General features: G+C 46.2%; 2 protein-coding genes across 6 annotated transcripts in view; one reads left to right on the plus strand and one right to left on the minus strand.

The window, feature by feature from the left end:
• The first annotated feature begins 2,237 nt into the window (after positions 1–2,237).
• On the plus strand, positions 2,238–22,226 carry Polr1e (RNA polymerase I subunit E). Of its 2 annotated transcripts, XM_048336224.1 has the most exons (13): positions 2,243–2,411; positions 2,985–3,085; positions 4,347–4,423; positions 5,096–5,181; positions 7,698–7,756; positions 8,447–8,591; positions 10,984–11,091; positions 11,563–11,659; positions 15,077–15,210; positions 17,086–17,167; positions 18,005–18,136; positions 19,249–19,408; positions 22,156–22,226. In XM_048336224.1, exons 1-12 carry the CDS (start codon positions 2,336–2,338, stop codon positions 19,406–19,408), a joined length of 1,257 nt encoding a protein of 418 aa, XP_048192181.1. In that variant the 5' UTR covers positions 2,243–2,335; the 3' UTR covers positions 22,156–22,226. The 2 variants fall into 2 exon arrangements, with proteins under 2 accessions (XP_048192255.1, XP_048192181.1); XM_048336298.1 differs by lacking the exon at positions 22,156–22,226 and having other exon boundaries at positions 2,238–2,411; positions 19,249–19,485.
• The window catches only part of Fbxo10 (F-box protein 10), a 44,756-nt gene continuing 41,133 nt past the window's right edge, over positions 20,773–24,395 (minus strand). For all 4 annotated transcript variants that reach the window (XM_048334724.1, XM_048334966.1, XM_048334803.1 and 1 more), the window contains one exon: positions 20,773–22,483. In XM_048334724.1, coding sequence (XP_048190681.1) covers positions 22,309–22,483 — 175 coding nt within the window. In that variant the 3' untranslated portion in view covers positions 20,773–22,308. The remainder of the gene's footprint in view (positions 22,484–24,395) is intronic.

Raw genomic sequence — 24,395 nt, forward strand, 5'->3', positions numbered from 1 at the left:
CAAACATATGAAGAGGAAAAAAAGACAGTTGTACAATAAATAACAAGCCAGGTGAAGAAGCTAGTTTCAGAATGTAGGGTCAAGCTCACTCAAGGCACTGAGTTGACTTCATTTGAGTCTTCATTACCAATATCTGAAATCACCAGCAGATGGCAATATTATCCCAGAAGAAGAGATACTTTGTAGCCTTCCCTTCCCCTACTTGATTTCCTTTTTGGAAAAATGATGCTAGAACAACTAAGGATCTCTCTGAATTTCCAAACTAACTTGAGAGGTAAAATTTCATGGTAAATCATGCCTGTGATTATCCACGGTTCTAATTCAGAAGAGGCCACTGTGGATTTTAGCCTTCTGAACACCATCTGCGTAAGGCTCCTATCTTGTCCCATCCCAGTTACATACCCGTGAATGTATATGTATATATACATATACATCCCAGTTATATACTTGGGAATATGGGTGTTTTGAGTCAGTTAAATAATTCAACGACGTTGATTTATACTATAACATTCCAGCTGCCCCAGCATTAATACTTCCTTTCCTAGATAGAATCTCCATCCCTTTGAATCCTTGCCTGTGGTGATTCTGGGATTCTTTCTTTAGACAGATACTTGGTACTCTTCATTCTTCTCTCCAACTACAAAGGAGCCAGTCCAGAAAACCTTCAGGGATTATGTATAACAAAGAAATGCCTGAAAAGGAAATCAATTAGGTACAACAGAACTTCTCAAGGTCCAAGTTCACCTAACTCACTGAATTTACCCAAATCAATTTGATAGGGCTGGAGATACCACATAACTCCTAAGGAAATATTGATGAGGTTGTTTCCATGTCTGTAGTTTAATTCCAAAATTATTCTTAATCTCAAGCAAGTTTAGGGAGGGAAATATCAATGGGAGAAGCAGATAATACATAGGCAAGCCCTTTTTCTTCTGTCTTTTCCTTTTCTAAACATTTCAATAAAAGCAATTAGTTGGAGCCAAACAAGGTAGCTTTCCAATGACAGCTAAGTGCAACACAAAATCTCCCCCCTCCTCCCATGCTGGAGATAAAACTCAGGAACTTGAATGTGCTAAGCAAGTAGTCAATCAGTGTTAATTTCAATATTCTAAATGGTTGTAGTTTTTTTCCTAAGGAAAATTCTTGTGCCAGTTAGCTTTCTATTATTGATCGTTAACAAAATATAAGGGGAAATCAACTTATAAAAAAAAGTAAAGCTTGTTTTGAGGTTTTTGTCTGTGACTAATTGGCTGAGGCCACACATCACAGTGAGAGAGGAAGGAGCCAGGATCTCTTTATTTCTCTTGAGAGCATGTGCCCTCAAGACCTAACACCGCCACTGGGGCCCACCTCTTAATGTTGCTACCATCTCCCCTTGAACTCATATGTGAGGGAACAGGGCTTTAGTACGTGGAGTATTTGGGGGGCATTCAACGCCAAAAATATAGCAGTCCTTACCTGTGAGAAACACTATAGTCTTCAGGAGTGATCTACACGATTCAGCACATACAGCCTTTTGCAATATACTTGGAACGTTTCTGTGGGTCTGAGACTGGATAATTAGAAGAGCGGGACCGGTGCAAACTTAAGCTCTGGCCTGCGTCCATGCTCACAGGCCTTGCTTTGCTCGGTAACTTTGTCCCATAACTCCCCATGAGGAAAAAGAGTTGCTGAGTCCACCATCTATCTAGGATTTCTTCCTTGGAGCTCACTTCAGAAGGCCCTGACCATGCTAGGCCTCTCCCAGTGGTCCACCTCCCCAGCGCTGACTGGACCACAGAAGCGTGCACGCCTGCGGCTCTGGACAAAGCTTGGATGTAGAACTCTACAGAGAACCCTGCAGAGGAGCGGGTCTCCTCTAGCTGCCACCTGCTCTTGAGCCTCAAGGAGTTCCTGGCAGAGGATTCTAAATTTTGACTTCGCTTTTTTCACAACTTGGAGAAAGCTGCTGCTGCTGCACTTACGAACACACCAAGCTGAGGGCTTGTTCCCACCCTGGGGTGGGGGGTGGGGTGGGGCGGGTGAAAGGCAAAGCGCTGGCCCAATCAGGTCCTGCGCCTCGCGGGAGGCGGGCCGAGGAGGGGGGTGTGGCGACGTGTGGGCGGCATCCTTGCCGGTTGAGCTGAGCCGGTGGGCGGGACGTGGGCGGGGAAAGCGCGCCTTAGCGCGTAAGGGGGTGGGGCCGTGCGTACCACGTGTCCTAGGCGGGGCGGGGGGCGGGGGGGAGAAAGGTCCTGCCACTTCCGGTCGGCAGCTCTCGCGTAGCTCCCGCGTGGTAGCCCCGGCTTTGGTGTTTTGGCTCCTCTCTCCCAGCTTTGACTGCCGGACCGGTGAGATGACGGCGGAGGTGTTGCCAACTGCGAGGTGGCAGTACTGTGGGGAGCCGGATGAGAGACGGAAAGCTGTACTGGGTAAAGATTGCGGAGCGGGGGCGAAGTTCCCCGAAACCCTTTCCCTCTTGGTCTGGGTACCTCGGCAGTCCTCCTGCCCGGCGACAAACTACCTTCTGCGACCCAGTCTAGGCCAAGACGTCCCCCCCCCCCCCCAGCCATGCCACCAGTCTCGGCCCGGGGCTGAGGTAGGGCTCCCCTGTTATCTCGCTGTCTTTCCGCCTCTCCCTCCCAGCTGCACAAGGACGTCCCAGCCACTCCCTCCTCCAGACTGGGTCTGGAGGTCTCCCCCACCTGCCCATTTCCCTCTCCCCACTGAGCAGATTTCCTCCGCCTCCTGAGATCTAGACCAGATCTCTTCAGTCAGCTTCATTCTCTTAGTCCCTCCGGTCACCAACTCTTACCAGTAATCCCTCCAACCCCCACCCATCCTCTCTTCCCAATGGAGCTAGGACCTCCTCCTTCAGTCAGGACCCGAGCTTCCTCACCTTTCCAGTGTAACTAGTAGTAGTCAAGTTACCCCCCCCCCACCCCCCCCGTGCACTCTGGTTGCAATCCTCTCATCCCACCTACCATCCGGCCGCACTCTTCCAGTCCAGTTCTCCAATGGGAAGCTGCAGAATCCAGGCAACATGCGCTTTACGTTGTACCACAACGACTCCGAAAACCCCAGAAAGAAGAATCAGCGGATTCTGGTAAGTGCTGCTGCTGCACTTACAGGTTGCCCTCACCCTTAGGCCTCTGGGTGTGGATGGATGTGAGAGAACATGAAGGGGGAAAGGAAGTGGCTTAAAGGGACTTTGGAGAGCTCTGAACACCTGCAGTTTGGGATATGGGAATAGACTCCAAAGAATTCCTAGTGAGGTAATGATTTTTTTCATTAGTTGTTTTTTTTGTCAGTTGTGGGGCTTGAACTCAGGGCCTGGGCACTATTCCTGAGCCTCTCTGTCCTCAAGGCTAGCAACCTACCACTTGAGCCACAGCTCCACTTCCTTTCATTCATTTTCAACATGCATTTTATTGAAGAACCACCATATCCCTAGGCAGGAGGCTGCTAGGGGAACAAATGAGACCTGGCCTGCTTCTCGAGCTTCTACTGTAAAGTGGAGTTTCTTAGCCTGACACTATTGATGGTTTGAGTCTGATTACTCGTTTTGCAGGTGGCAGACCTATGCATTACAGGATGTTTAGCAGCAGTTCTGGCCTGTAACCACTAGATTCCATTAGCCCTGGAGTGGATTTGTGTGGGTTTGAGAATTCTTGCTTTTGAAAGGTGCAAGTGACGCTCAAACAATACACAAAGCCCAAAGTCCTAGGAAATAGAATGCAGGGAAGGCGCAGGGGGGATGAGGGGTTGGTAGTGGTGGTGATGGTGAGCTCAGTTGGAAGTGAAGTCTCTGCTTGCCAGAAAATCTGCCTGGGAGAAGGCACATTGGAACTGAGTCCTGATGGATGGGGCAGGGTTTGATGAATGAGGTTTGATGTTCTGAATGAAGATAGTAAGGGCAAATATAAGGGAGTATGTAAATTCAGCTGTGGTTGGGTAATGAGTCTCATTTCCAATGGTCCTGTGGACATATGAAGAGCAGCAATGGGTGAGATGGGCAGAGAAGATCAAGAAGGACTTGGACTTTGGGCCAAGAATATTTATTGCCTGCAGAGTTGCTTTGTTGCATACCTGTAAGTTCTGGGAATGCGGGGCCTCTTCATCAAGCCCTTGGTGGTGCAGCCTCCCACCTTCATCCCCCAAGAACTTTGCATGCCATTTAGAAGCGAGCACTCTATGGGACTTCCCTTTCACAAATTCTCTTGCCTGAAATACCTCAGATTCTTGTAGAGATGGCTGTCTAGTGCTAATCCACTGTTTTCCTGGGATCTAAAGCTTCTGCAGATGTACAAAAGACATGATGCACTTTCAACATTGGTTGTAAATGGGCTTCTCCCTCTGCATTTTAGGCAGCTGAAACAGATAGACTTTCCTACGTTGGAAACAATTTTGGGACTGGAGCCCTCAAATGCAACACTCTGTGCAGGTACTGATAGGGGACGGGCCATGAAAAGAGTGATGAGGAGGGTAATAATGACAGCATTGACACAGCTGTTCTCAATTTTCATTGTAGGGACAGTTGGAGAAGTCTAGGGAAGTTTGCTAAGTCCCTGTGTTTCTAGACCCAGCGGCTGTTAGGCCAGCTTGTGGACATGCCTAGAAAGGAAAAGATGATTTTTACTTGTTGAATTTTCTCACTAATTTGTAACATTATTTATTTATAGCTGTCTTATTCCCAAAGGCAACTTTCTCCACTAATTTGAAATATATGATCAAATAGGTTAAAGCTTGCTCAAAGTTTGCCTTGGCACTAAGCATAAGAAAAGGAGTTGGTAATATAAAAGGTTCTAGGTTTGGGAAGAGGAGCCTAACGTTTTCGTCTAGCAATGTCACTGATAATTATCACTTATGGCGGCTCTACTCTTCACCAACCCCAGAGTTCCTTGACTATAAAAACTGTCCAGTGTGAACAGTGTGTAACTCTGGGACTGGTATAATGTAGACAGGCAGACAACTGATGAAGAGGGTTATTGTCATTTACAAACAAATTGATGCACTCCTCAGGTGTATTTGGGCAGAAAGAAGGTACACAGGAAAAAGGAAGTTATGAAAAAGTTTTAAGTAATCCTTTGTGGAATTATTCCTTTTTTAAATTTAGACACTTTGTGGGAATTTTGAATAAGACTTCTGGCCAAATGGAAGTATATGATGCTGAATTGTTCAACATGCAGCCTCTGTTTGAAGGTATGTCTGAAGACTCACAGTAATAGTGATAGTTTGGTTCACCTGAGTTTTTGATTTCTAAAACACATTTTGTAAATATTGCCTTTCTGCCAGTTATTTTTTTTTAATTTAGGCTTTTTAAATTCAGCAAGCATTTATTTATGACCTATTATGTCCTGGGCACCAAGCCAGCGGCTATGAATAACAAGTAAGACTGACACAGATCCTGTCCCCACAGTGTTTATAGATGTGGGATCAGAATCCAACCTTTAAAGCAAGTTGAGCAATGATCTGTGCATGGTGTTAGAGAACATGTTTCATAAATTCTTTTCCATCAAAGGCCTTTTTTTGTGGGGGCAAAGGGGAGTGTTGGAATTTAGGCAGGGTCTCTACCATTTGAGCCATTCCTCAACCCTTTCTGCTTTATTTGTTGAATAAGGTCTTGCAGTTTATTTAGACTGGTCTGGAAATCTTCCTATTTATGCCTTTTACATATATAGGATTGCAGTTGTTCTCCACTGTGCCCAGTTTATTGGTTGAGATGTTATCTCAAACCACAATCCTCCTAATGTCCATCTCTCTAGTACCTGGGATTACTGGTGAACCACCAAATACTCTGCCCTCAAAAGACTTTCATAACTCTTAACCATTTCACTGGTAGACATTTTAGAAACTCTCTTAGGGGGCTGGGAATATGGCCTAGTGGCAAGAATGCTTGAAGCCCTGGGTTCGATTCCCAAGCACCACATATATAAAAAACAGCCAGAAGTGGCGCTGTGGCTCAAGTGGTAGAGTGCTAGCCTTGAGCAGAAAGAAGTCAGGGACAGTGCTTAGGCCCTGAGTCCAAGGCCCAGCACTAGCAAAAATTATATATATCTCTTAGTTAAAGAAATGGTTGGCGAATAGCTCTGTGTGTTTAATTTGGGAAAGATCTATATTTTCTCTAACCTAGTGGAAAAGGTTGTAAGGTTTTTAGCTTTGTCATCCTAAAATGCTTTTAGCTTTTTTTTTTTTGGCCAGTCCTGGGCCTTGGACTCAGGGCCTGAGCACTGTCCCTGGCTTCTTCCCGCTCAAGGCTAGCACTCTGCCACTTGAGCCACAGTGCCGCTTCTGGCCGTTTTCTGTATATGTGGTGCTGGGGAATCGAACCTAGGGCCTCGTGTATCCGAGGCAGGCACTCTTGCCACTAGGCTATATCCCCAGCCCTGCTTTTAGCTTTGTCATCTTCTAAAAGTGATAAGAGTGCGGGTCAGACTCAAGAGGCTCTTGTTTTCTAGATCTCAAAACTGAAACGCTTAATGATGCCCTTAGCCACCGAGAGCCTTGGCAGGGAGGGTGTGAGAGGATGAAAGTTCATGATTGCTGTGCATCTGCTTTATACGTTCAGAAGAATTAGTTGTGACTTTATTCTCTCTAAACAGTGATTCCATACTTTTTGAGAATCTGATCCAAGCTTGGACCTACTTCACCAAAACAGTACAGGATATGTAAAAATAAATATGAAAGCTCTGTGCCAGTGGCTCAGGCCTATAATACTGGATACTCAGGAGGCTGAGAGCTGAGGATTATGGTTCAGAGCCAACCCAGGAATGAGACTTTTACCTCCAATAAACTACTCAGAAAAGCTGGAAGTAGTGCTGTGGCTCAAGTGGTAGAGTACTAGCCTTGAGCAAAATAATAATAATAATAATAATAATAATAATAATTTTTAATGGGATTATTAAGCCAGGTACCATGGCTCATGCCTGTAATTCTAGCTACTCAGGAGGCTGAGATCTAAGGACCATGGTTTGAAGCCAGCTCAGGCAGGATAGTCCATGAGACTTCAATAAACTATTCAGAAAAAAACAAAAACAGAAGTGGCACTGTGACTCAAATGGTAGAGTGCTAGTCTTGAGCACAGAAAGAAGCTCAGGGACAGCTCTTGGGCCCTAAGTTCAAGCCCCAGGACTGAAGAGAGAGAGAAAGAGAGAGAGAGAAGTTTTACATGTAATTTTAGAGACCTTTTAAGTCTTGATGCCCAATTGTAAATTTCCAAGGGGGTCTGTGGGCTCAAAGTGAATAATTCTCTGCTTTGAAATGCAGGAGTGCGTTTCATACATTTACGTACAGAAACATAAGTGAAGCGGGACCCTGGTGACTCACACCTGTAATCCTTGGGAGGCAAGACCTGAGAATCAAGCTTGAAGTTAGTCCAGTCAGGAAAGCCCAGCCTGCTTCTTATTGGGAGTAGATAATGCCTTAGTAAATTCAGAGTATGCATTTATTTAGGTTAGAATTTATGTTATGTTAGAATAAAGAAATTGGTTTTTCTGGGGAGGGGGGAATGAGGGAGAAGGTAACAAACAGTACAAGAAATGTATCCAATCCCTTGGTAACCTCTCTGTACATCATTTTGACAATAAAATTAAAAAAAAAAAGAAATTGTTTTTTCTTAGGCTCATTGTTAAACGGATGGAACGTTGAACACTGTTAACATATGTAGACTTTATAGTTTGCTACTTTTCTCTCTGTTTTTATGTTTTATGTTTCTATAGATGAATCGGTTGAGAGTGTACCTACCCTGGAGAGTCAGACCAAAAGTTTCAGAGAAAAGGTGAGTGTGACCAAATGGAGATGTGGGTGGGGCTTTGCACTTGTTGAACCCAGGTCTCCCTGGCTGCTCTGGCTTATGTGTGTGACTCTGGACAGTGCCAACTTGCAGGGGCCTCTTGTCTCCCAGAGAGCAGACCTGGTGCTTCTGGGCAGTCAAATGCAGCTCTGTGTCAGTGTCTGGAACCTGTCCTCTAGGCTGCTAGAGGTGTAGTATAATATTGGTTTTTAGGATTTGGTTCAAATATCAGGAAATAACTGGTTTTGTCTGGAAGCTTGTGTATTAAAACAAACTACATTGTATGTAGAAGTTCTTCACAATGGTCATCTCACCCCAGGATGGCAAATTGGTTGTCTCTTCAGTGCTGTCTCAGGCACCATGGTGGGAAGGGGTATGAGGCTGCTCTGGCTCCTGGGGAAAACCAGTGATCTGTTGGCAGTGTCTGTTTTTGGTGTAGGATGGGAAGAGTATGTGTATAGGCACAGGATAGTAAGCTTTGTGCCACAGACTTACCACCCCTAATCTTCCCCTTTTACTGATGGAAAAGCAGCAGATCTGCTACTGCCATCGCATGTGTACCACAGTGCTATGAGGTAGATGGTGTGATGTGCCTGATGGACAGGTGAGATGATGGGGGCTCAGAGACCTAGAACTTCCTTGCATTTACAGTAACCCGGGTTTTGTCTTACACAGATGGATTCTTGCATCGAAGCCTTTGGAACCACCAAACAGAAGCGATCTCTAAACTCTAGGAGAATGAACAAAGTTGGCAGCGAATCTTTGAATCTTGCAGTAGCTAAAGCTGCAGAGAACATCATTGATACCAAGGGTGTGGATGGTAAGCAGCTAGAACCTGGGTTAAGAATGTGCCCAGTCTGTGGGGCTGGGAATATGGCCTAGTGGCAAGAGTGCTTGCCTCGTATACATGAGGCCCTGGGTTCGATTCCTCAGCACCACATATACAGAAAATGGCCAGAAGTGGCGCTGTGGCTCAATTGGCAGAGTGCTAGCCTTGAGCAAAAAAGAAGCCAGGGACAGTGCTCAGGCCCTGAGTTCACGGCCTAGGACTGGCCAAAAAAAAAAAAAAAAGAATGTGCCCAGGACAAACAGTTTTGTCGTCTTCCCTTGATTTCGTTGCCTGTCTCCTAGTTGGAAGCGTTGGACTCCTGCCTGAGGCAGGAGGATCATGTGAGCCCAGGAGTTCCAGCCCTTCTCTGGGCCTTCTTCAGGACAGACTGAGGAAGCATAAGAAACATCCCATAGGGTCCTGCTGTCATGGCATATTGTCAAGATGGGGAGACAGGCATGGGAACAGATGTGCACAACCCTTTTCTCCATGCAGGACTGTAGCCCGCAGGCCTCAGAGGGCCTTACGGGTCTCTCAGTCCAAGGGGACTTTGGTCAGAAGAGTTTGGCCTGATAGTTATGGACCTGAGTGAGCTCCAGAAGTGGCACTTCACTTTAGGGGCCCGGCAGATCTTTTCCTGGTTCTCAGCAGCTTGAGTATTTAGTTGTTTAAAAATGTACCTGTTGATCAAACATATTATAAGACCATTAGAAAAAGTTTATCTATTAAGAATGGAATTCTAGAAATTTTAAGAAAATCTTTCCATTTCTGATTATTATAAGTATTATTCCTGCTTGGGTCTTTTAATACTTTGACAGGTGTGTGTGTGTGTGTGTGTGTGTGTGTGTATGTTTGTGTATGTGTATGTGTGTGTGTGAGTGAAAGAAATAGAGAGAGAGAGGTACAGATTTGACTTAATCTTTCCTAAGTGAATAATTATTTTGTCCTGTTTCAAAAATCCATTGGTGCTGGTGGCTCACACCTATACTACTAGCTTCTCAGAAGGCTGAGATTTGGAGGATCAAGGTTCAAAGCCAGCCTAAGTAGAAAAAAGCTGTGATATTCCACCTTTAATTAACCATCTAAAGGCTGGGCTGGAGGTGTGGGTTGAGTAGTAGAGTATCAGGCAAGCAATCTGAGCCACAATACAAGGCTCTGAAAAACCTTAGTACAGGGGGAAAAGTCCAATTGGGATTAGTTGGGGGAGAACTCATATCTTTACAATGTTACGTGTTTCTCTCTGGGAACATAGAAATGAGTCTTTTTATTTATTTAGACTTGGTGGTTCTTGAGACAAGGTGTCATTATGTAACCCAGGCTGGCCTTTTATACTCCATCCTCTTGCCTTACCCCCCTTAGTACTGGGATTATAAGTATGTGCCATCACACTAAGCCAAATACATACTTTAAGCCTAAGTAAATTTAAAAACTCTTTGTTGAGTTTACTTTTGGGTACTAAAAGGTAGTTAAGGGCTGTGGATTCAACAGATTGGTAGAGTGCTTACCTATACTACACAAGGCCCTGGGTTGGATATTCAGTACTATTCCATCTCTCCTTCCCTCCCAAATAAAGTTAAGAAGAAAATTAATTGAACCATATCACCAGCATTCTACCAGACCAATATCAGAACTTTCCTTCTCCAACCCTGTCTACATTCATACTTATTACATGGATATTCTTATGGAAAATATTATAGTTTTGTTGTATTTTTATGACTCAAAATTTGTGCAAAGGGTTTGGTAAGTTAAGCCTTTAAAAGTTGAACATCTCTCTCAACTTTTTTTTTTTTATGGTGCTGAGGATCAAAACCAGGGCTGCACACATGTTAGACAACCACTAAGTAAATATCTCTCACTTTTTTGTTGTTGTTCGGTCATGGGGTTTGAACTCTGGGCCTGGGCACTGCCCTGAGCTCTTCAGCTCAAGGCAGCTCTCCACCACTTGAGCCACAGCTCCACTTCCAGTTTTCTGATGGTGAATTGGCAATAAGAGTCTCACAGACTTTCTTGCCTGGGCTGGCTTTGAACTGTGATCTTCAGATCTCAGCCTCCTGAGTAGCTAGGATTACAGGTGTGAGCCACCAGTGGCTGGCTCATCGCTCACTTTTAATTTGTCTGGTGTTAGGCTGTAAATGTCATCAGCATGTTTGTCTCTTCAGCTCTGTTGCAAGTTCCTAAGGGGAAGCACATTGCTCTCACCTTCTGTGCCTAGTATTCTTGGAGCAGTCAGCCTGACGGGTCTTTCAGGTCCCCTTGGCAGAAGCATTCAGTCTTGGGGCATTCTGAACCATGTGTGGTCTTAACTGCCTTGGTTGCAAAGAATGTTGGAAAATCGGATGTAACACAGGATGGCACTGACACAGTCTTTTCTCTTTACTGGAAGCTCTTGTCAGTGACGCCATTCAGGATGACTTGCAAGATATCTCTCTGTACCTTCCTCCCTGCCATGAGGATGCAACCAAGCCTGAAGACGTGTATAAATTTGAAGACAGTATCCTTGTGTAGAAAATCTGCCTTTGTTCACAAGCTATGATGTGATTGTTGGCACAGCTATACGCTGTGAAGGGAGGTGGTCTATGTCCTGTAGCCATCATGGCAGCCTGTAAGCCTTTGTCCTTACTTATCCGGGGCTGTTGCCAAGAAGTAGGTGAGTGAGACCTCCTCATCAAGGAGGCTGATGAATTGGAGCATAGAGCCTCACTACCTAACAGGTCTGGTTGGATAGAACGTGCCAGCAGTGGCTCTGATAAAGAAGAAGGAGCAGAACAGGTAGGCAATGAGCTTTGGGCTAGGATCTAAAATTCTTAAGGGTGTGGGGTCTCTGAGCTCTGTCTTGCCGAACTTTGTTCCCTCTCCTCTGTGAGCCTTAGCTTTCCTGTCTGCAACAAGGCCCCTGCAAAGTAAGGTTTGACTAGTTGGATATTTCCATTGTGCTTGAATTATGTTCTTGACCTGCAACTAGTTCTGTCCCCTGCGGAGTATGAAGCTCTCAAGATCCCATCAGAAGCGTTTAGGAAAGTCACATCCGAGGAAATCCTGAAGATGATTGAAGACAGCAGGTACTCCCACTTCAGCAGATGACTACCTGCCACTGACTGCCACTGGGAAGGGAGGTTGGGAAATAGTAGAAGTCAAATATGAAGTGGGACCCTGGGTGTCAGCAGTAAGATTTGAACTCAGGGCCTCCCGCTTGCTAGGGAAGGTGCTCTACCACTTGCATTATAACCCCTGCCCTCTGTTCAGCCCTTAAGCATGAAGGAGTCAGTATTTTCTTGACCCTGGACTTCCAGGAGCTGTGGGTGGACTCAGGAGAGGGAGCTGGCTGGGTTATGGAGCCTGTACCTGGGCAGAGGGTGGCAAGGTCCTGTAGTTGGGCTGGGACCCAAGTTGACCCTTGCCCTCAGGGTCATGTCCGTGCTGATGGTTACCAGCAGTGCCCTAGTGCTGGCCTGGGAATGGCTGGCTGCCAGACACAGAAATTGTTTCTCTGTGATGGTGGGTTGGGCAAGCTTTTCAGTTAAATCTGTGTATTTTAACTAATTCAGAGCTGGGCACCAGTGCTCATGTCTACAATCCTAGCTACTTAGGAAGCTTGAGATCTGAGTAAGAACCCCAGTTCGAAGTCAGCCTAGGCAGGAAAGTCCATGAGAACTAATTAATCAACAAAAAGCCAGAAGTGGGGTTTTGACTCAAGTGGTAGAGCACTATCCTTGAGCAAAATAACTTGGAGAGAGCTCCCAGACCCTGAGTTTGAGCCCCAGGTCTAGTCTGTGCATGCCTGTGTGTGTGTGTACCACACACACACACACAATCACAGATGATTCCTTTCTGCCCTCAGTTTTTTTTTTTTTTTTGGTCAATTCTTGGGCTTGAACTCTGGGTCTGGGGGCTGTCTCTGAGCTTCTTTTGTTCAAAGTAAGTATTCAACCACTTGAGTCACAGTGCTACTTCTGGCATTTTCTGAATAGTTGATTGGAGATTAGAGTCTCACAGGCTTTCCAGTCCAGGCTGGCTTTGAACCACAATTTAAATCCTCAAATCTCAGTCTCCTAAGTAGCGAGGATTACAGGCATGAGCCACTGGCGCCCAACTCAAAAAATTTTTTTTTGCCGGGGCTGGGGATATGGCCTAGTGGCAAGAGTGCTTGCCTCGTATACATGAAGCCCTGGGTTCAATTCCCTAGCACCACATATACAGTGGCACTGTGGCTCAAGTGGCAGAGTGCTAGCCTTGAGCAAAAAGAAGCCAGGGACAGTGCTCAGGCCCTGAGTCCAAGACCCAGGACTGGCCAGGAAAAAAAAAAAAAAAAAGCCACTAAAATAACACTGAAATAATTGTGATGGGATTTTTCATTCTTGGTTCTGAGGGATTTTTTTGTTTTTAGTAAGTCCATTTGGGAAAGTAAAAAGTTATCAAGGGCTGGGAATGTTGCTTAGTGGTAGAGTGCTTACCTAGCATGCATAAAGTCCTGGGTTTGATTCCTCAGCACCACATAACAGAAAAAGCCAGAAGTGGTGCTGTGGCTCAAGTGGTAGAGTGCTAGCCTTGAGCAAAAAAGAAGCCAAGGACAGTGCTCAGGTCCTGAGTTCAAGCCCCAGGACTGGCAAAAAAAAAATAAAATAAAATGAGGCCTCAATTTTTATCTTGAAAGTCACTGATTAGTGAAATCTAAATTCTTTTTTTGGCCAGTCCTGGGGCTTGGACTCAGGGCCTGAGCACTGTCCCTGGCTTCTTTTTGCTCAAGGCTAGCACTGTGCCACTTGAGCCACAGCGCCACTTCTGGCCATTTTCTGTGTATGTGGTGCTGGGGAATTGAACCTAGGGCCTCATGTATACGAGGCAAGCACTCTTGCCACTAGGCCATATCCCCAGCCCGAAATCTAAATTCTTGAAAAATTTTTCCTTCCCTTCCTCCTTCCTTCCTTTCTTCCTTCCTTCCTGCCTACCTGCCTGCTTTTCTTCCTTTCTTCCTTTCTGCCTTCCTTGCTTTTCTCTCTTCCTGCTATAAAATGGAGTTCACAGATGGTTCTTGTTTGAGTATAACTGTGACTCAGGCACAGGTGCAGGAATGAGCTCTGGGTTGAGCATCTCAGAACTGAGCCCCAAAGCTCTGCCCTGGCATACTGTGTACTTTTCCTTGTCAGGGCCTCACTTTTCTTACCTGTAAAATGAGCTCGTTACCAGATTTTTTCCCCCTTGTGTTGCTAGGGATTGATCACAGGGGCCTCTTGCATGCTAGGCAAGCATTACACCACTAAACTATATCCCTAGCCTATAAGATAATCTTATAGTGCCGTTTTATCTCTTGAGTCCAGGACCTGATGGTAGAGAACAGTATGTAAAAATAATAGCACCATGGGGCTGGGAATATGGCCTAGTGGTAGAGTGTTTGCCTTGCATACATGAAGCCCTGGGTTCAATTCCTCAGCACCATATATATATATATATATATATATATATATATATATATATATATGTAGAAAAGCCAGAGTGGCGCTGTGGCTCAAGTGGTAGAGTGCTAGCCTTGAGAGAAAAGAAGCCAGGGACAGGCCCTGAGTCCAAGCCCCAGGACTGGCAAAAAAAAAAAAGCACCAGACTTTAGTGGCTCACATTGTTATCCAAGATACTCAGGAGGCTGAGTTCTGAGAAACTCCTTTCAAAGCCAAAGGTCCGTGAGACTCTTTATCTCCAGTTAACCAGCAAAAAAGCTGAAAGTAGAGCCGTGGCTCAATTCATAGAGGGCCATCTTTGAGCAAAAAAGCTAAGGGACAGTGCCCTGAGTTTCAGCCCACACCAGCACACACAAATATAGTAATAACCAACACAGACTGAGCCATCACTCTGTGCCAAGCACTGTGCTGTTCTAGATGCTTTACTTTTAATCTTTGAATATCTTTTTTTCTTTTTGGCCAGTCCTAGAGTTTGAACTCAGGACTTTGTGATTACTCTGTTTGCTTGCTTGGCTGGCACTCTCCCATTTGAGCCATAGCTCCACGTCAGGTTTTGGAGGCCAATTGGAGATGAAATCACTTTTCTGCCTGGAGCTGGCTTTGAACTTTGATCCTGTGGATCTCAGCCTTCTAAGTAGCCAGGATTACAGGTGTGAACCACCATCCCCTTGGGCGTATTGGCCCCAATTTATAGATGAAGCCAGGGCACTGAGTTGTAAAGGAAGTTATCCTAGCGATTAAGTGGTAGAGAAGGGATTCAAACTCACAGAGTCTGACTTTAGAGCCTATACTTTCCTCTATGGCAGAGGTCAGTAGTTGGGCTTATGTGCTAAGTTTGACCTGCTACCTGTATTATGTGTGGCTGTTTTTGTACTGCAACACAGAATTGAGTAGCTGTTGCAGGGACTGTCTGGCCCTTCATCAGCAGTCTCGTGTGTGTGTGTTGGGGGGGAGGGGTGAGATGTCTCTGTTGTCATGGGGGGGGGGAGCCTGCTCACCCTGACACTTACTCCTTTTCCTTCTCAGACACAGTACCTTTGTCATAGAAGCACTGAAGGCTTTGCCATCAAACGAAGAGAGCCGGGACCGCCAGGCCCGGTGCATATGGTTTCTAGACACCCTCCTCAGGTTTCGAACTCAGAAAGTTATAAAGAAGAAAAGTAAGCCCATGATAGATGCTCTATTCTAGATGGTTCCTCCCCCTTATTTGTCTCTCGTTATTTTTTTTTTAATTTTTATTTTCAAACTGATGTACAGAGAGGTTACAGTTTCATACGTTAGGCATTGGATACATTTCTTGTACTGTTTGTTACCTCCTCCCTCATTCCCCCTCCCCGCTTTGTCTCTTGTTCTTACACCATCTCTTGAGGAGGGAAGAAAATGGCTATCTATGTCCAAGGCTTGCTGTACAACGGGTGTGCTGGGGCATTCGCCAGGTTCTCTTCCTCTGGGTCTGTCTGTCTTCCCTCTCTTCCCTCCCTCTCTCTTGTGCTGGTACTGAGGTTTGAACTGAGGGCCTTGACTTGTCTTTTTCATTCAAAGCTAGAGCTCCACTTGAGCCACAGTTCCACGTCCAGCTTCCTTCTCTTCTTCTGGAAATGGGGACCGGTCAGATTGCATGGATTCTCACAGGCCTCCAGGGTGAACATTCACAACTGTTAGTTAGGCAAAGCTCGAGAGCCAGGTCAAATCAGATGAAGATGTTAAGGGAGGCTATTAGAACAGACATTGGCTATATAGAAAGGAAAAATTAGCCTTTGCTCATCACTTATGGCGTATTTGTGTTGTGTCAGATTGTTTCAGACTTAGAGAGGAGACTCAGTTTCTAATGGTAACACCAGTGTCACCAGGACTGCTAGCTAGGACTGCATGTGGCAGTCACATTCACACCTACCCAGAGTTGGAAACCTAGCAAGAGATCGCTGTCATTTTGGCAGAAGGTGTAGTCATTGTTCCTGTGACTGGATGCCCCAAGGGTCTAGATTCATTCTTGTTTGTTTGCTTGTTTTGTTTTTTGCCAATCCTGGGGCTTGAACTCAGGGCCTGAACACTATCCCTGGCTTCTATTTGCTCAAGGCTAGCACTACTACTTGAGCCACAGCACCACTTCTGGCTTTTTATATATATGTGGTGCTGAGGAATCGAACCCAGGGCTTCATGTACACAGTGTAAGCACTCTACCACTAGGCCATATTCCCAGCCTCTAGATTCATTTTTGCAGTATTTGTGTAGTTTATATTTTTGCCTTCTAATATCTCTTTCTTCTTATCTCCCCAGGATTTCTCCATATTCAGTTTGTTTTTTTAATATTAATGATTTTGACTAATTGGAGCCTATTCTTTTTCTCTCATCATAGCTGTACCACAAACATCTCATGTGTCTGATTTGCAGGTTAAAACACAACTAGGCATATTTGCATTTTATTCTTATTTATTTTTTTGTGCCTGTACTGGGGCTTGAACTCAAGGACTTGTGTTCTCAGTTGACATTTTCACTCAAGGCTGTCATGCTACCATTTGAGCCACAACTCCATTTGTAGATTTTTGCCAGCTAATAGGAGGGAAGAATCTGACTTTTTGGTCCAGGCTGGTTTTGACCTGCGATCCTCACATCTGTAGTCTCCTGAATAGTAGGATTACAGGCATGAGCCATCAGAGCCATATTTGCTTTTTTTTTTTTTTTGCCAGTCCTGGTGCTTGGACTCAGGGCCTGAGCACTGTCCCTGGCTTCTTTTTGCTCAAGGCTAGTACTCTGCCACTTGAGCCACAGCGCCACTTCTGGCCATTTTCTGTATATGTGGTGCTGGGGAATCGAACCCAGGGCCTCATGTATATGAAGCAGGCACTCTTGCCACTAGGCCATATCCCCAGCCCCCATATTTGCATTTTTTTTAAGTGCTGTTCTGAATCTTGAGCCCTCGCTTGTCTTACCACACGATTCTGGTCATTACAGCCATTGGCTTCTCCCTGCTCATGGATGAGGTTGGGAGCTGACAATCCTTTCGAGAAAATGACCAAATGCAATTTGTGTTCTAGGCATCCTGGGACCTGGGATTCCCCACATCGTCACCTCCAAATTGCTGAAGCAGTTCACCTGCTTGTCTTATAACAATGGCAGGTCAGGAGGCTTTGTTTCTTTGGGGGTTTACCTGTGAAGGAGAAAGAAAGCAAGTAGGGGCTGGGAGTGAGGCATGGGGGCTCAGGTTCAATTCCATGTCCACAGAGTTGCAGTGTAGAGATCACTACTATTTGATGCTGTCTAGTCTATTGAAGATGCTCCACGTGTTAAAGTTGCTGTCCCCTTGGAAAAGCTCTTTCTCTTCAGGTCGGGGAAATCCCTCAGTACTTGGCTTCCTGTACTCCCAAGGGACCTTTCCTGAGGCCCCACAGAACTAGTGTTCTGCAGAAAGGCAGTGTGCAGGGAAGAGCAAGCTGGTGTGGTGACTTGGGGAAGACCCTCAAATCACTCCTGGTCCTTCCTTATAGCCATTTGCTTCCTGCTTTTGGAGATGCTTGGAAGCAGCAGCAGCTGAGTTTGGGGTGACTGTTTCTTGCACCCCTACTGAGCAGACAGAGATAAACTCAGCAGTGTGATGTTCTAACATCACCTGGGGAAAGTGGACACAGCTTTCTCCATCCCGCTCTGGGGACATGCTGTGTGTGTGGTTGGTGTGTGTGTGTGTGTGTGCGCGCGCGCACGCACGTGTGCTGTGGGGCTTGAACTCAGGGCCTGGGCACTGTCCCTGAGCCTCTGTGCTCAAGGCTAGCATTCTACCACTTGAGCCACAGCACCACTTTCTGGCTTGATTTCCTTTTGACTCAGGTGCCGTAGAAGGAAAACAGGAAATGTGGCTTGGGAAGATATTAAACACAACGGAAACAGGCTTATTTTGCACGTTCCTATTTTGCTTTCGTAACATAATTTTCTTTCTCTTTATTGCCACTGTTTTTGCAGTTTACAGAATTTAATCTCAAATTCCATGAAGGCGAAGATCACAGCGTATGTGGTCATTCTTGCCTTGCACATAAACAACTTCCAGATTGACCTGACGGTGTTACAGAGGGACTTAAAGCTCAACAAGAAAAGGTGAGTGCAGCTTCCTACCCAGGGCCCCTGGTATTTTTGTATTTCTGGTAGGAGGCATCGTCCAGGGACTGGGGATGGTGAGGTGGGGGTTCATATGGGAAAAGTTGGGACCAGAGGACAATTTGTATGTATGAATGAATGAGTGCCTAGACAGTGTCTTGTTTCTGTACGGCACAGTATTAGAGTTACTCATGTTATCTCATTGGTTTCTCTGTTCCAAAAAGTAATGTTCTTCCCCAGGTCTCACAAACACGAAGAGAGTCATGCTTCAATTCAGCCTTTCTAAAGCATCCTGTTTTTGAATAACTGAGACCCTTCTGCTCTCTGAACTTCTGTCACTGTGGAAGGGGATTTTCTGTGGTTCTTGGGGTACACTCAGGAGTGCAAGTGTTGGAGAGTCCACTTCGGCTTAGCCAGCAGAACTTTCTCAGAGAGAAGGGAATTGAGGTGTTGAAGGCAAGGTCAAGCCGGTTGCTGAGATGACCTTTCAGCGGGAGATTCACGCAGTAGGGGGTTGAGTATCCAGGATCCTCTGATAGTAACTGAGGGGCATCTGACACCCAAAGTCCCAGACTGTGTTCCAGAAGAGCCATGATAGCATTTCTATCTGCGCTCCTCTATCCCAGTGTCCACAGAGGGGCTATTCCAGGACCTGGCGGCGAACTGGAACATCCAAGCAAACAGCCACTAGCCAGTCTACTCGAGCAAGAACTGAATCCATGTTGTTTTTATCATTTGGTTATAGGTGGTAAAGACAATTAGTTATTACTAGGGATCTAGAGAACCTGGTTTTCTATCACCTGCATGGATAGTTCCCGACACCAACACACCAGCACATTTAAATGAAATTGTTGATGGCCCTGGGTGTGTGTGTGTGTGTGTGTGTGTGTGTGTGTGTGTGTGTGTGTGTGTGTGGTGTATGTGTGTATATGGAGGGGAGGGAGGCGGGGCAGGGCCATCCTGTGTGTCCCTTTGCAGAGGCTTTGCTCTGGTTAGCCCCTTCTGGGATTCTGTTTTCATAACCTGGAGCACAAATGTGTGGCTCCCTTCTGCCAAGCCACAGCACATCCAGGAGTCCCTCTCTACATTTGTTCTGTTTGTTTTCTCCTTAGGATGATTGAGATTGCAAAAGCCATGAGGCTGAAGATCTCCAAAAGCAAGTCTCCTCTGGTAGACAGCATGGAGGAGGAGCATAGATTGGGCACGCTGTCCATCCCACTGCCTCCAGCCTATTCTTTGGAACATCAGTCAAAGCGGAAGAAGGTTACCTAGATGTGTGCTTTCTGGGTGAAGCATTTGACTACCGTTTGTTTTTGTTTTTTTTTTGCCAGTCCTGGGGCTTGAACTCATGCCTGGGCACTTCTTTTGCTCAAGACTATTGCTTTACCACTAGAGCCACAGCACTACTTCTGGCTTTTCCTGTTTAAGTAGTACTGAGGAATTGAACCCAGGGCTTCAAGCATGGTAGGCAAGTACTCTACCACAAGCCACATTCCCAGCCCCATTTGACCACCTTATAACCACTTATCTCAGTTCTGTTTTCACTTTGTGTGTGTGTGTGTGTGTGTGCGCCAGTGCTAGAGGCTTGAACTCAGGGCCTAAGTGCTCTTCCTGAGCTTTCTGTTCAAGGCTGGCACTCTACCACTTCAGTCTCCACCCCACTTCTGCCATTTTGATGGTTAATTGGAGATGAGAGTCTCACAGACTTTCTTAGTTGGACTGGCTTTGATAATCCTCAGATCTCAGCCTCCTGAGTAGCTAGCCCCATGACTAAAAACAAAAAATAAAGGTAGGTAGTTTTTGCTGGGTGTTGGTAGCTTGGCAATAGCAGTAATCCTAGTTCTTAAAGATGAGATTTGGAGGATTGTGGTTCAAAGCCAACCCGGGCAGAAAAATGTTGAGTTTAGAGACTATCTCCAAAACAACAAGTTAAAAAGCTAGGTTGGAGACATGACTCAAGTGGTAGAACACCAGCTGAGCAAGCATTTTAAGTAAGTACAGAGTCATTACAAATCCCAGTACTGGCAAAAAAGCAAACTCCATACATAGTTGGCAGTATAACTCCAGACATGATGTGGAAGATATGTAGAAAATTTGGATGAGCCCCCAAAAGTCTCTTGCCCAGATGATAGGGTAGTTCAAAAGAAGATAGGGTTTCTTAGGAGCAGACTGAAGATTTTTCAGACAAAGACAGCTTACTCACTAGGCTGTGGCTTTATGTAGAGTGCTCATGAAGCCTCTGTTTGATCTGAAACATTGCAGAGAAAACAAAACCCAACAAAATAAACCCACAAAAAAAATCAGTATTAACTACTTGCTTCTCCAAGATGATATGAATTAGCAAAAGCTGTAAGCCACTGAGTAACTGGAGTTGGGAAGATGTGTTGATACACTGAGGAGCTTTGCTGACACTCATGTGGCCCACAAGGAGGAACTCTTACTGCCAGTCTTCACAGAGGCGCATGGGACAGGCAGGACTGGAGGGACAGACTTGCTGAGCCCCTGAGAGATGCAACCCAAGTCATGAATTGACAAGAGGCCCCTGGGGTTTTGCCAGGCCCCTGCATCTGATCACTCGAAACTTCAGGAAATGACCACACCAAGGAAAGACATCCCCCCGAAGTACCATGTTTTTAAAATCAAGAATATAGAACTTTATTTTGGTTATTGAGATTTTCGTAAGTACCTGGTTCACAGAAAAGTCATTTCATACAAAATAATAAAGGCAGCATTTTATACAGCGACTCACATTGGGGCCACCAAGTGCAAAGGACAGTGCTGGGGATAGGGGTGATCAGTGCTCTTGTCCAGAGTCTTCAGGGAGAAGCCAGTGTTCCTGCCCTCCCACCCACCCACCGGAGCAGCACCTAGGGCCTGGCAGAACCAGCCTGGGAAGCCACCTGGACCAGGGGTAAGTAAGACAGTGACCCCAACAGGCTGATGAAGGCCCTGCATTAAAGGCTGAGCAGGAGGGAGATCATTGAGGCTGAGCTGGCCTTGCATCCAGCCAGCCACCTTTAGGCAGTAGGGTCCAAGCCCACCTGCTTCCGAAACATTCACAGTACAGGTTAGTAAAGCCCTTGGGAGCTGGCTGCCTCACTCAGGCCACTAACTTTACCCCAGCTCTAGGTTGGGACTTAGGGACACAGTCAGAGGTGGGTGGCCCTACCTTCAGAGTTCACAGGCAAGTGATTGGGGTGGGGTGTGGACCCGAATAGTTCCATGACAAGGCAGAAAGTGCTCAGTGCCCTGAGGGAGCACAGAGGGCTGCTGAGGCTCAGGGGGGGAGATGTGATCCTTGGGCGCAAGGGGGAGAACCGGGTAGAGATGGCAGTGTCTGAGCTAACTTGAGGAATGGGTAGGGCCTGCACACCAGGAGATGGGCAGGGAAAGGCATGCCAGGACAAGGAAAGCTGAGCCAAGGCACAGAATAGGCAACATGATGGGGTCAGTAAAGGCAGCTGCTCATCCATGAGAACGTGGACAGGTGAAGACCCCCAAACCTCCATCTGGACAAGCTGGAGCCAGCAAAGACAGCTGCTGTGGTTGCTCACAGGGCATCCTGTGGCAGGAATGGAGCTAATGTCCTGAGCGTCTTGCCTTCCTGCCCTGCCCTGAACTAGCACCTGCCTGCACACCTGAAGAAAGCCACCAGTCTCCATGTCAGCCCTGGGCAGCCTTTTAAGAGAGGCTCCTCTACTCACAAAGCTATGTCCAAGTCTATTTCCTTCAGTAAACTAAATGCAATCATGGCTTCCAGAGGCAGATGGGAGGCTGTGCGGCCCTTGGAGGGACAAAGGAAGGTCAGGTCCAGGAGAGGGGGAAGTGTCTCTACCTCACCAGAATCAGAAGTCCACCTGCTCCTCCCTGGTTTGGTGTGTATAAAAAGCAAGGTTTCCTGTAACAAGAATTCTGACCTAAATAAGAGCTTCGATGTAAGTTTCCTCAACTCTTCATAACCTTTATATGCTGGCGTGATGGGAAAGCTCTAAGTCCTGTTCCATTTTCTCCTTGGAAAGTGCTTCCAAGTTGATTCCTGGCTGATCTGAAGAGTCTGGAGATACTTTGGCCTGGGACCTGCTTTGCCAGGGTGGCGGTGATTAAGAGGGGAGGGCCTGCGAGTCTTCCCGGGCACTACTTCCAGTCAGAGGGCTTTTGTCAGGTCTCCAGCCCTACAGGATGGTGCAGAAAATGCTGCGGTTGCTGTGGTAACCACCTTCCACACGGGCTGTGATTCTGGTTGCCATGGCTGCCACCTTCTGCCCACTGTGGGCTGCAGAGGGGCCCCTGAGAGAGTTTTCAAGATGAGGCCGTGCTGGGGGGTTCACCAGGCGCCATGTATCAGACCTGCAGGTGCAAAGAGAAGTCTGTAAAATTGGAGGTCCAGAGCACCTGAGCTCCCTTGTAATCACCTTTGCCTCAAGTTCACTGGATCCTATGGTTCCAATCTGGGTGTTTTTGTTTCACAGGCAAGTGACAGCCCACTATGGAGCATGGAAAACTTTCTTTTCTCTTTTTTTGCCAGTCCTGGGCTTGGACTCAGCCTGAGCACTGTACCTGGCTTCTTTTTGCTCAAGGCTAGCACGCTGCCACTTGAGCCACAGTGCCACTTCTTGCCTTTTCTATATATGTAGTGCTGAGGAATCGAACCCAGGGCTCCATGTATGCGAGGCGAGCACTTTACCACTAGGTCATATTCTCAGCCCCGTGGAAAACTTTCATTATCACCAAAATCCAGAAACTTCCTAAATGCCTGGTTGATGTATGGGTAAACTTCCCTCCTATATACATACATGAAAACTACTCAACAATAGAAGGGAATTTAGAATTTGCATTTAGTTGGGTGTGCATGTGCACCTGTGCTCACACACACATACACACACACACACACCAGTCCTAGTGCCTGAATTCAGGGCCTGGGAGCTGCCCCTGCTTCCCCCCCCCCCCCAGGCTAGTGCTCTATCACTTGAACCACAGCTCCAGTTCCAGCTTTTTGGTAGTTGCTGGGAGAGTTTCATGGATTGTCCCTCTTGGGCTGACTTCGAACTATGATCTTCAGACCTCAGCCTCCTATGTAGCTTGGATTACAGGCCTTGGCCACTAGCACCCAGCTCCATTTAGTTTTTAATATTTTAAAATCTCCAATTTTGAGGACAGTTTATAATGCAAATGGTACAACAGCAGAATACTACAAATAACTTAAGGAATAACAAGATACCTATGTGAGGATCTCTAAACCTACTGATATAAGTATATAATACAGTGTGACAATCATGACTTTATAAAATGGGAGTCCAGGACTGGTACATGGCTCAAGTGGTAGAACACCTGCCTAGCAAGTAAAAGGCACAGAACTGGGAACTTGGCTTAGAGGTAGAGTGCTTGTTTAGCAAGCATAAGGCCCCGTGGTCTAACTCTCAAACCGCCAAATAAAAAGAAAGGGGATCCAGTAAAGACATTTGCTTTTGGATGAACAGCCCCGGAGCTCTCATTTAGGAAGGTCAGCTTAGTAGGATTAGGGGCAGCCTAAAGGCAGGGAGAGATCCATCGGAAAACAGGCTCTTCCAATACAGCAGCTGTGACATGACAACACTAATAGCCACTATACTTTACAGCAGCAAAGCAAGGCACTGACCATTCAGAACAGTCCATTCAGCAACAGCTACACTAGCTGCACTGCTACAGCAGGTGGAGGGTAAGGCACCCAGACCCGAGTTGGGGAGGCCAGTGGAGAGGAGGTGTCAGATATAACCCTTGGCCATACCCTCAGGTTCCCCTAACTGGCCAATCAAAAGGCTAAACAGATGAGGCCACTGTTAATGAAAGCACAAGTTCCATTTCAGCTCAATTAGCTAAGGTGAGTTCTTCTTACTGGTACTCATGCTTGAGAATCCTGATAAACAGAGTTAAATTGCTTCCTTCTGAGTCCAATCTCCTCATTCTACAGATACTGAAAACAACAGAACCTTGACTCAAACCACTATTATTTTCAAGTACATGTCACTACATGTTTTGATTTACAGTCCCTTGCTATATGGTGGTTCACTTATTGCGGTTTCACTGTACTGTGGGTTTAAAACACATATATACATAGTGATCCCTCACCTATCATGGGGAGCTATGTTGCAGACCTCCCCCCACCCCCACACTCCCCCCTCCCCCCGCCCCGTGATAAGTGAAAATCCATGAAGCAGCAATAGGTAAACTGCGATAGTGAGGGACAACTATCAGATTTTCACCTATCAGAGTCTCTGGAATA

The sequence above is a fragment of the Perognathus longimembris genome, chromosome 1 (genome assembly GCF_023159225.1).
Source record: "Perognathus longimembris pacificus isolate PPM17 chromosome 1, ASM2315922v1, whole genome shotgun sequence".
Taxonomy (NCBI): domain Eukaryota; kingdom Metazoa; phylum Chordata; class Mammalia; order Rodentia; family Heteromyidae; genus Perognathus; species Perognathus longimembris.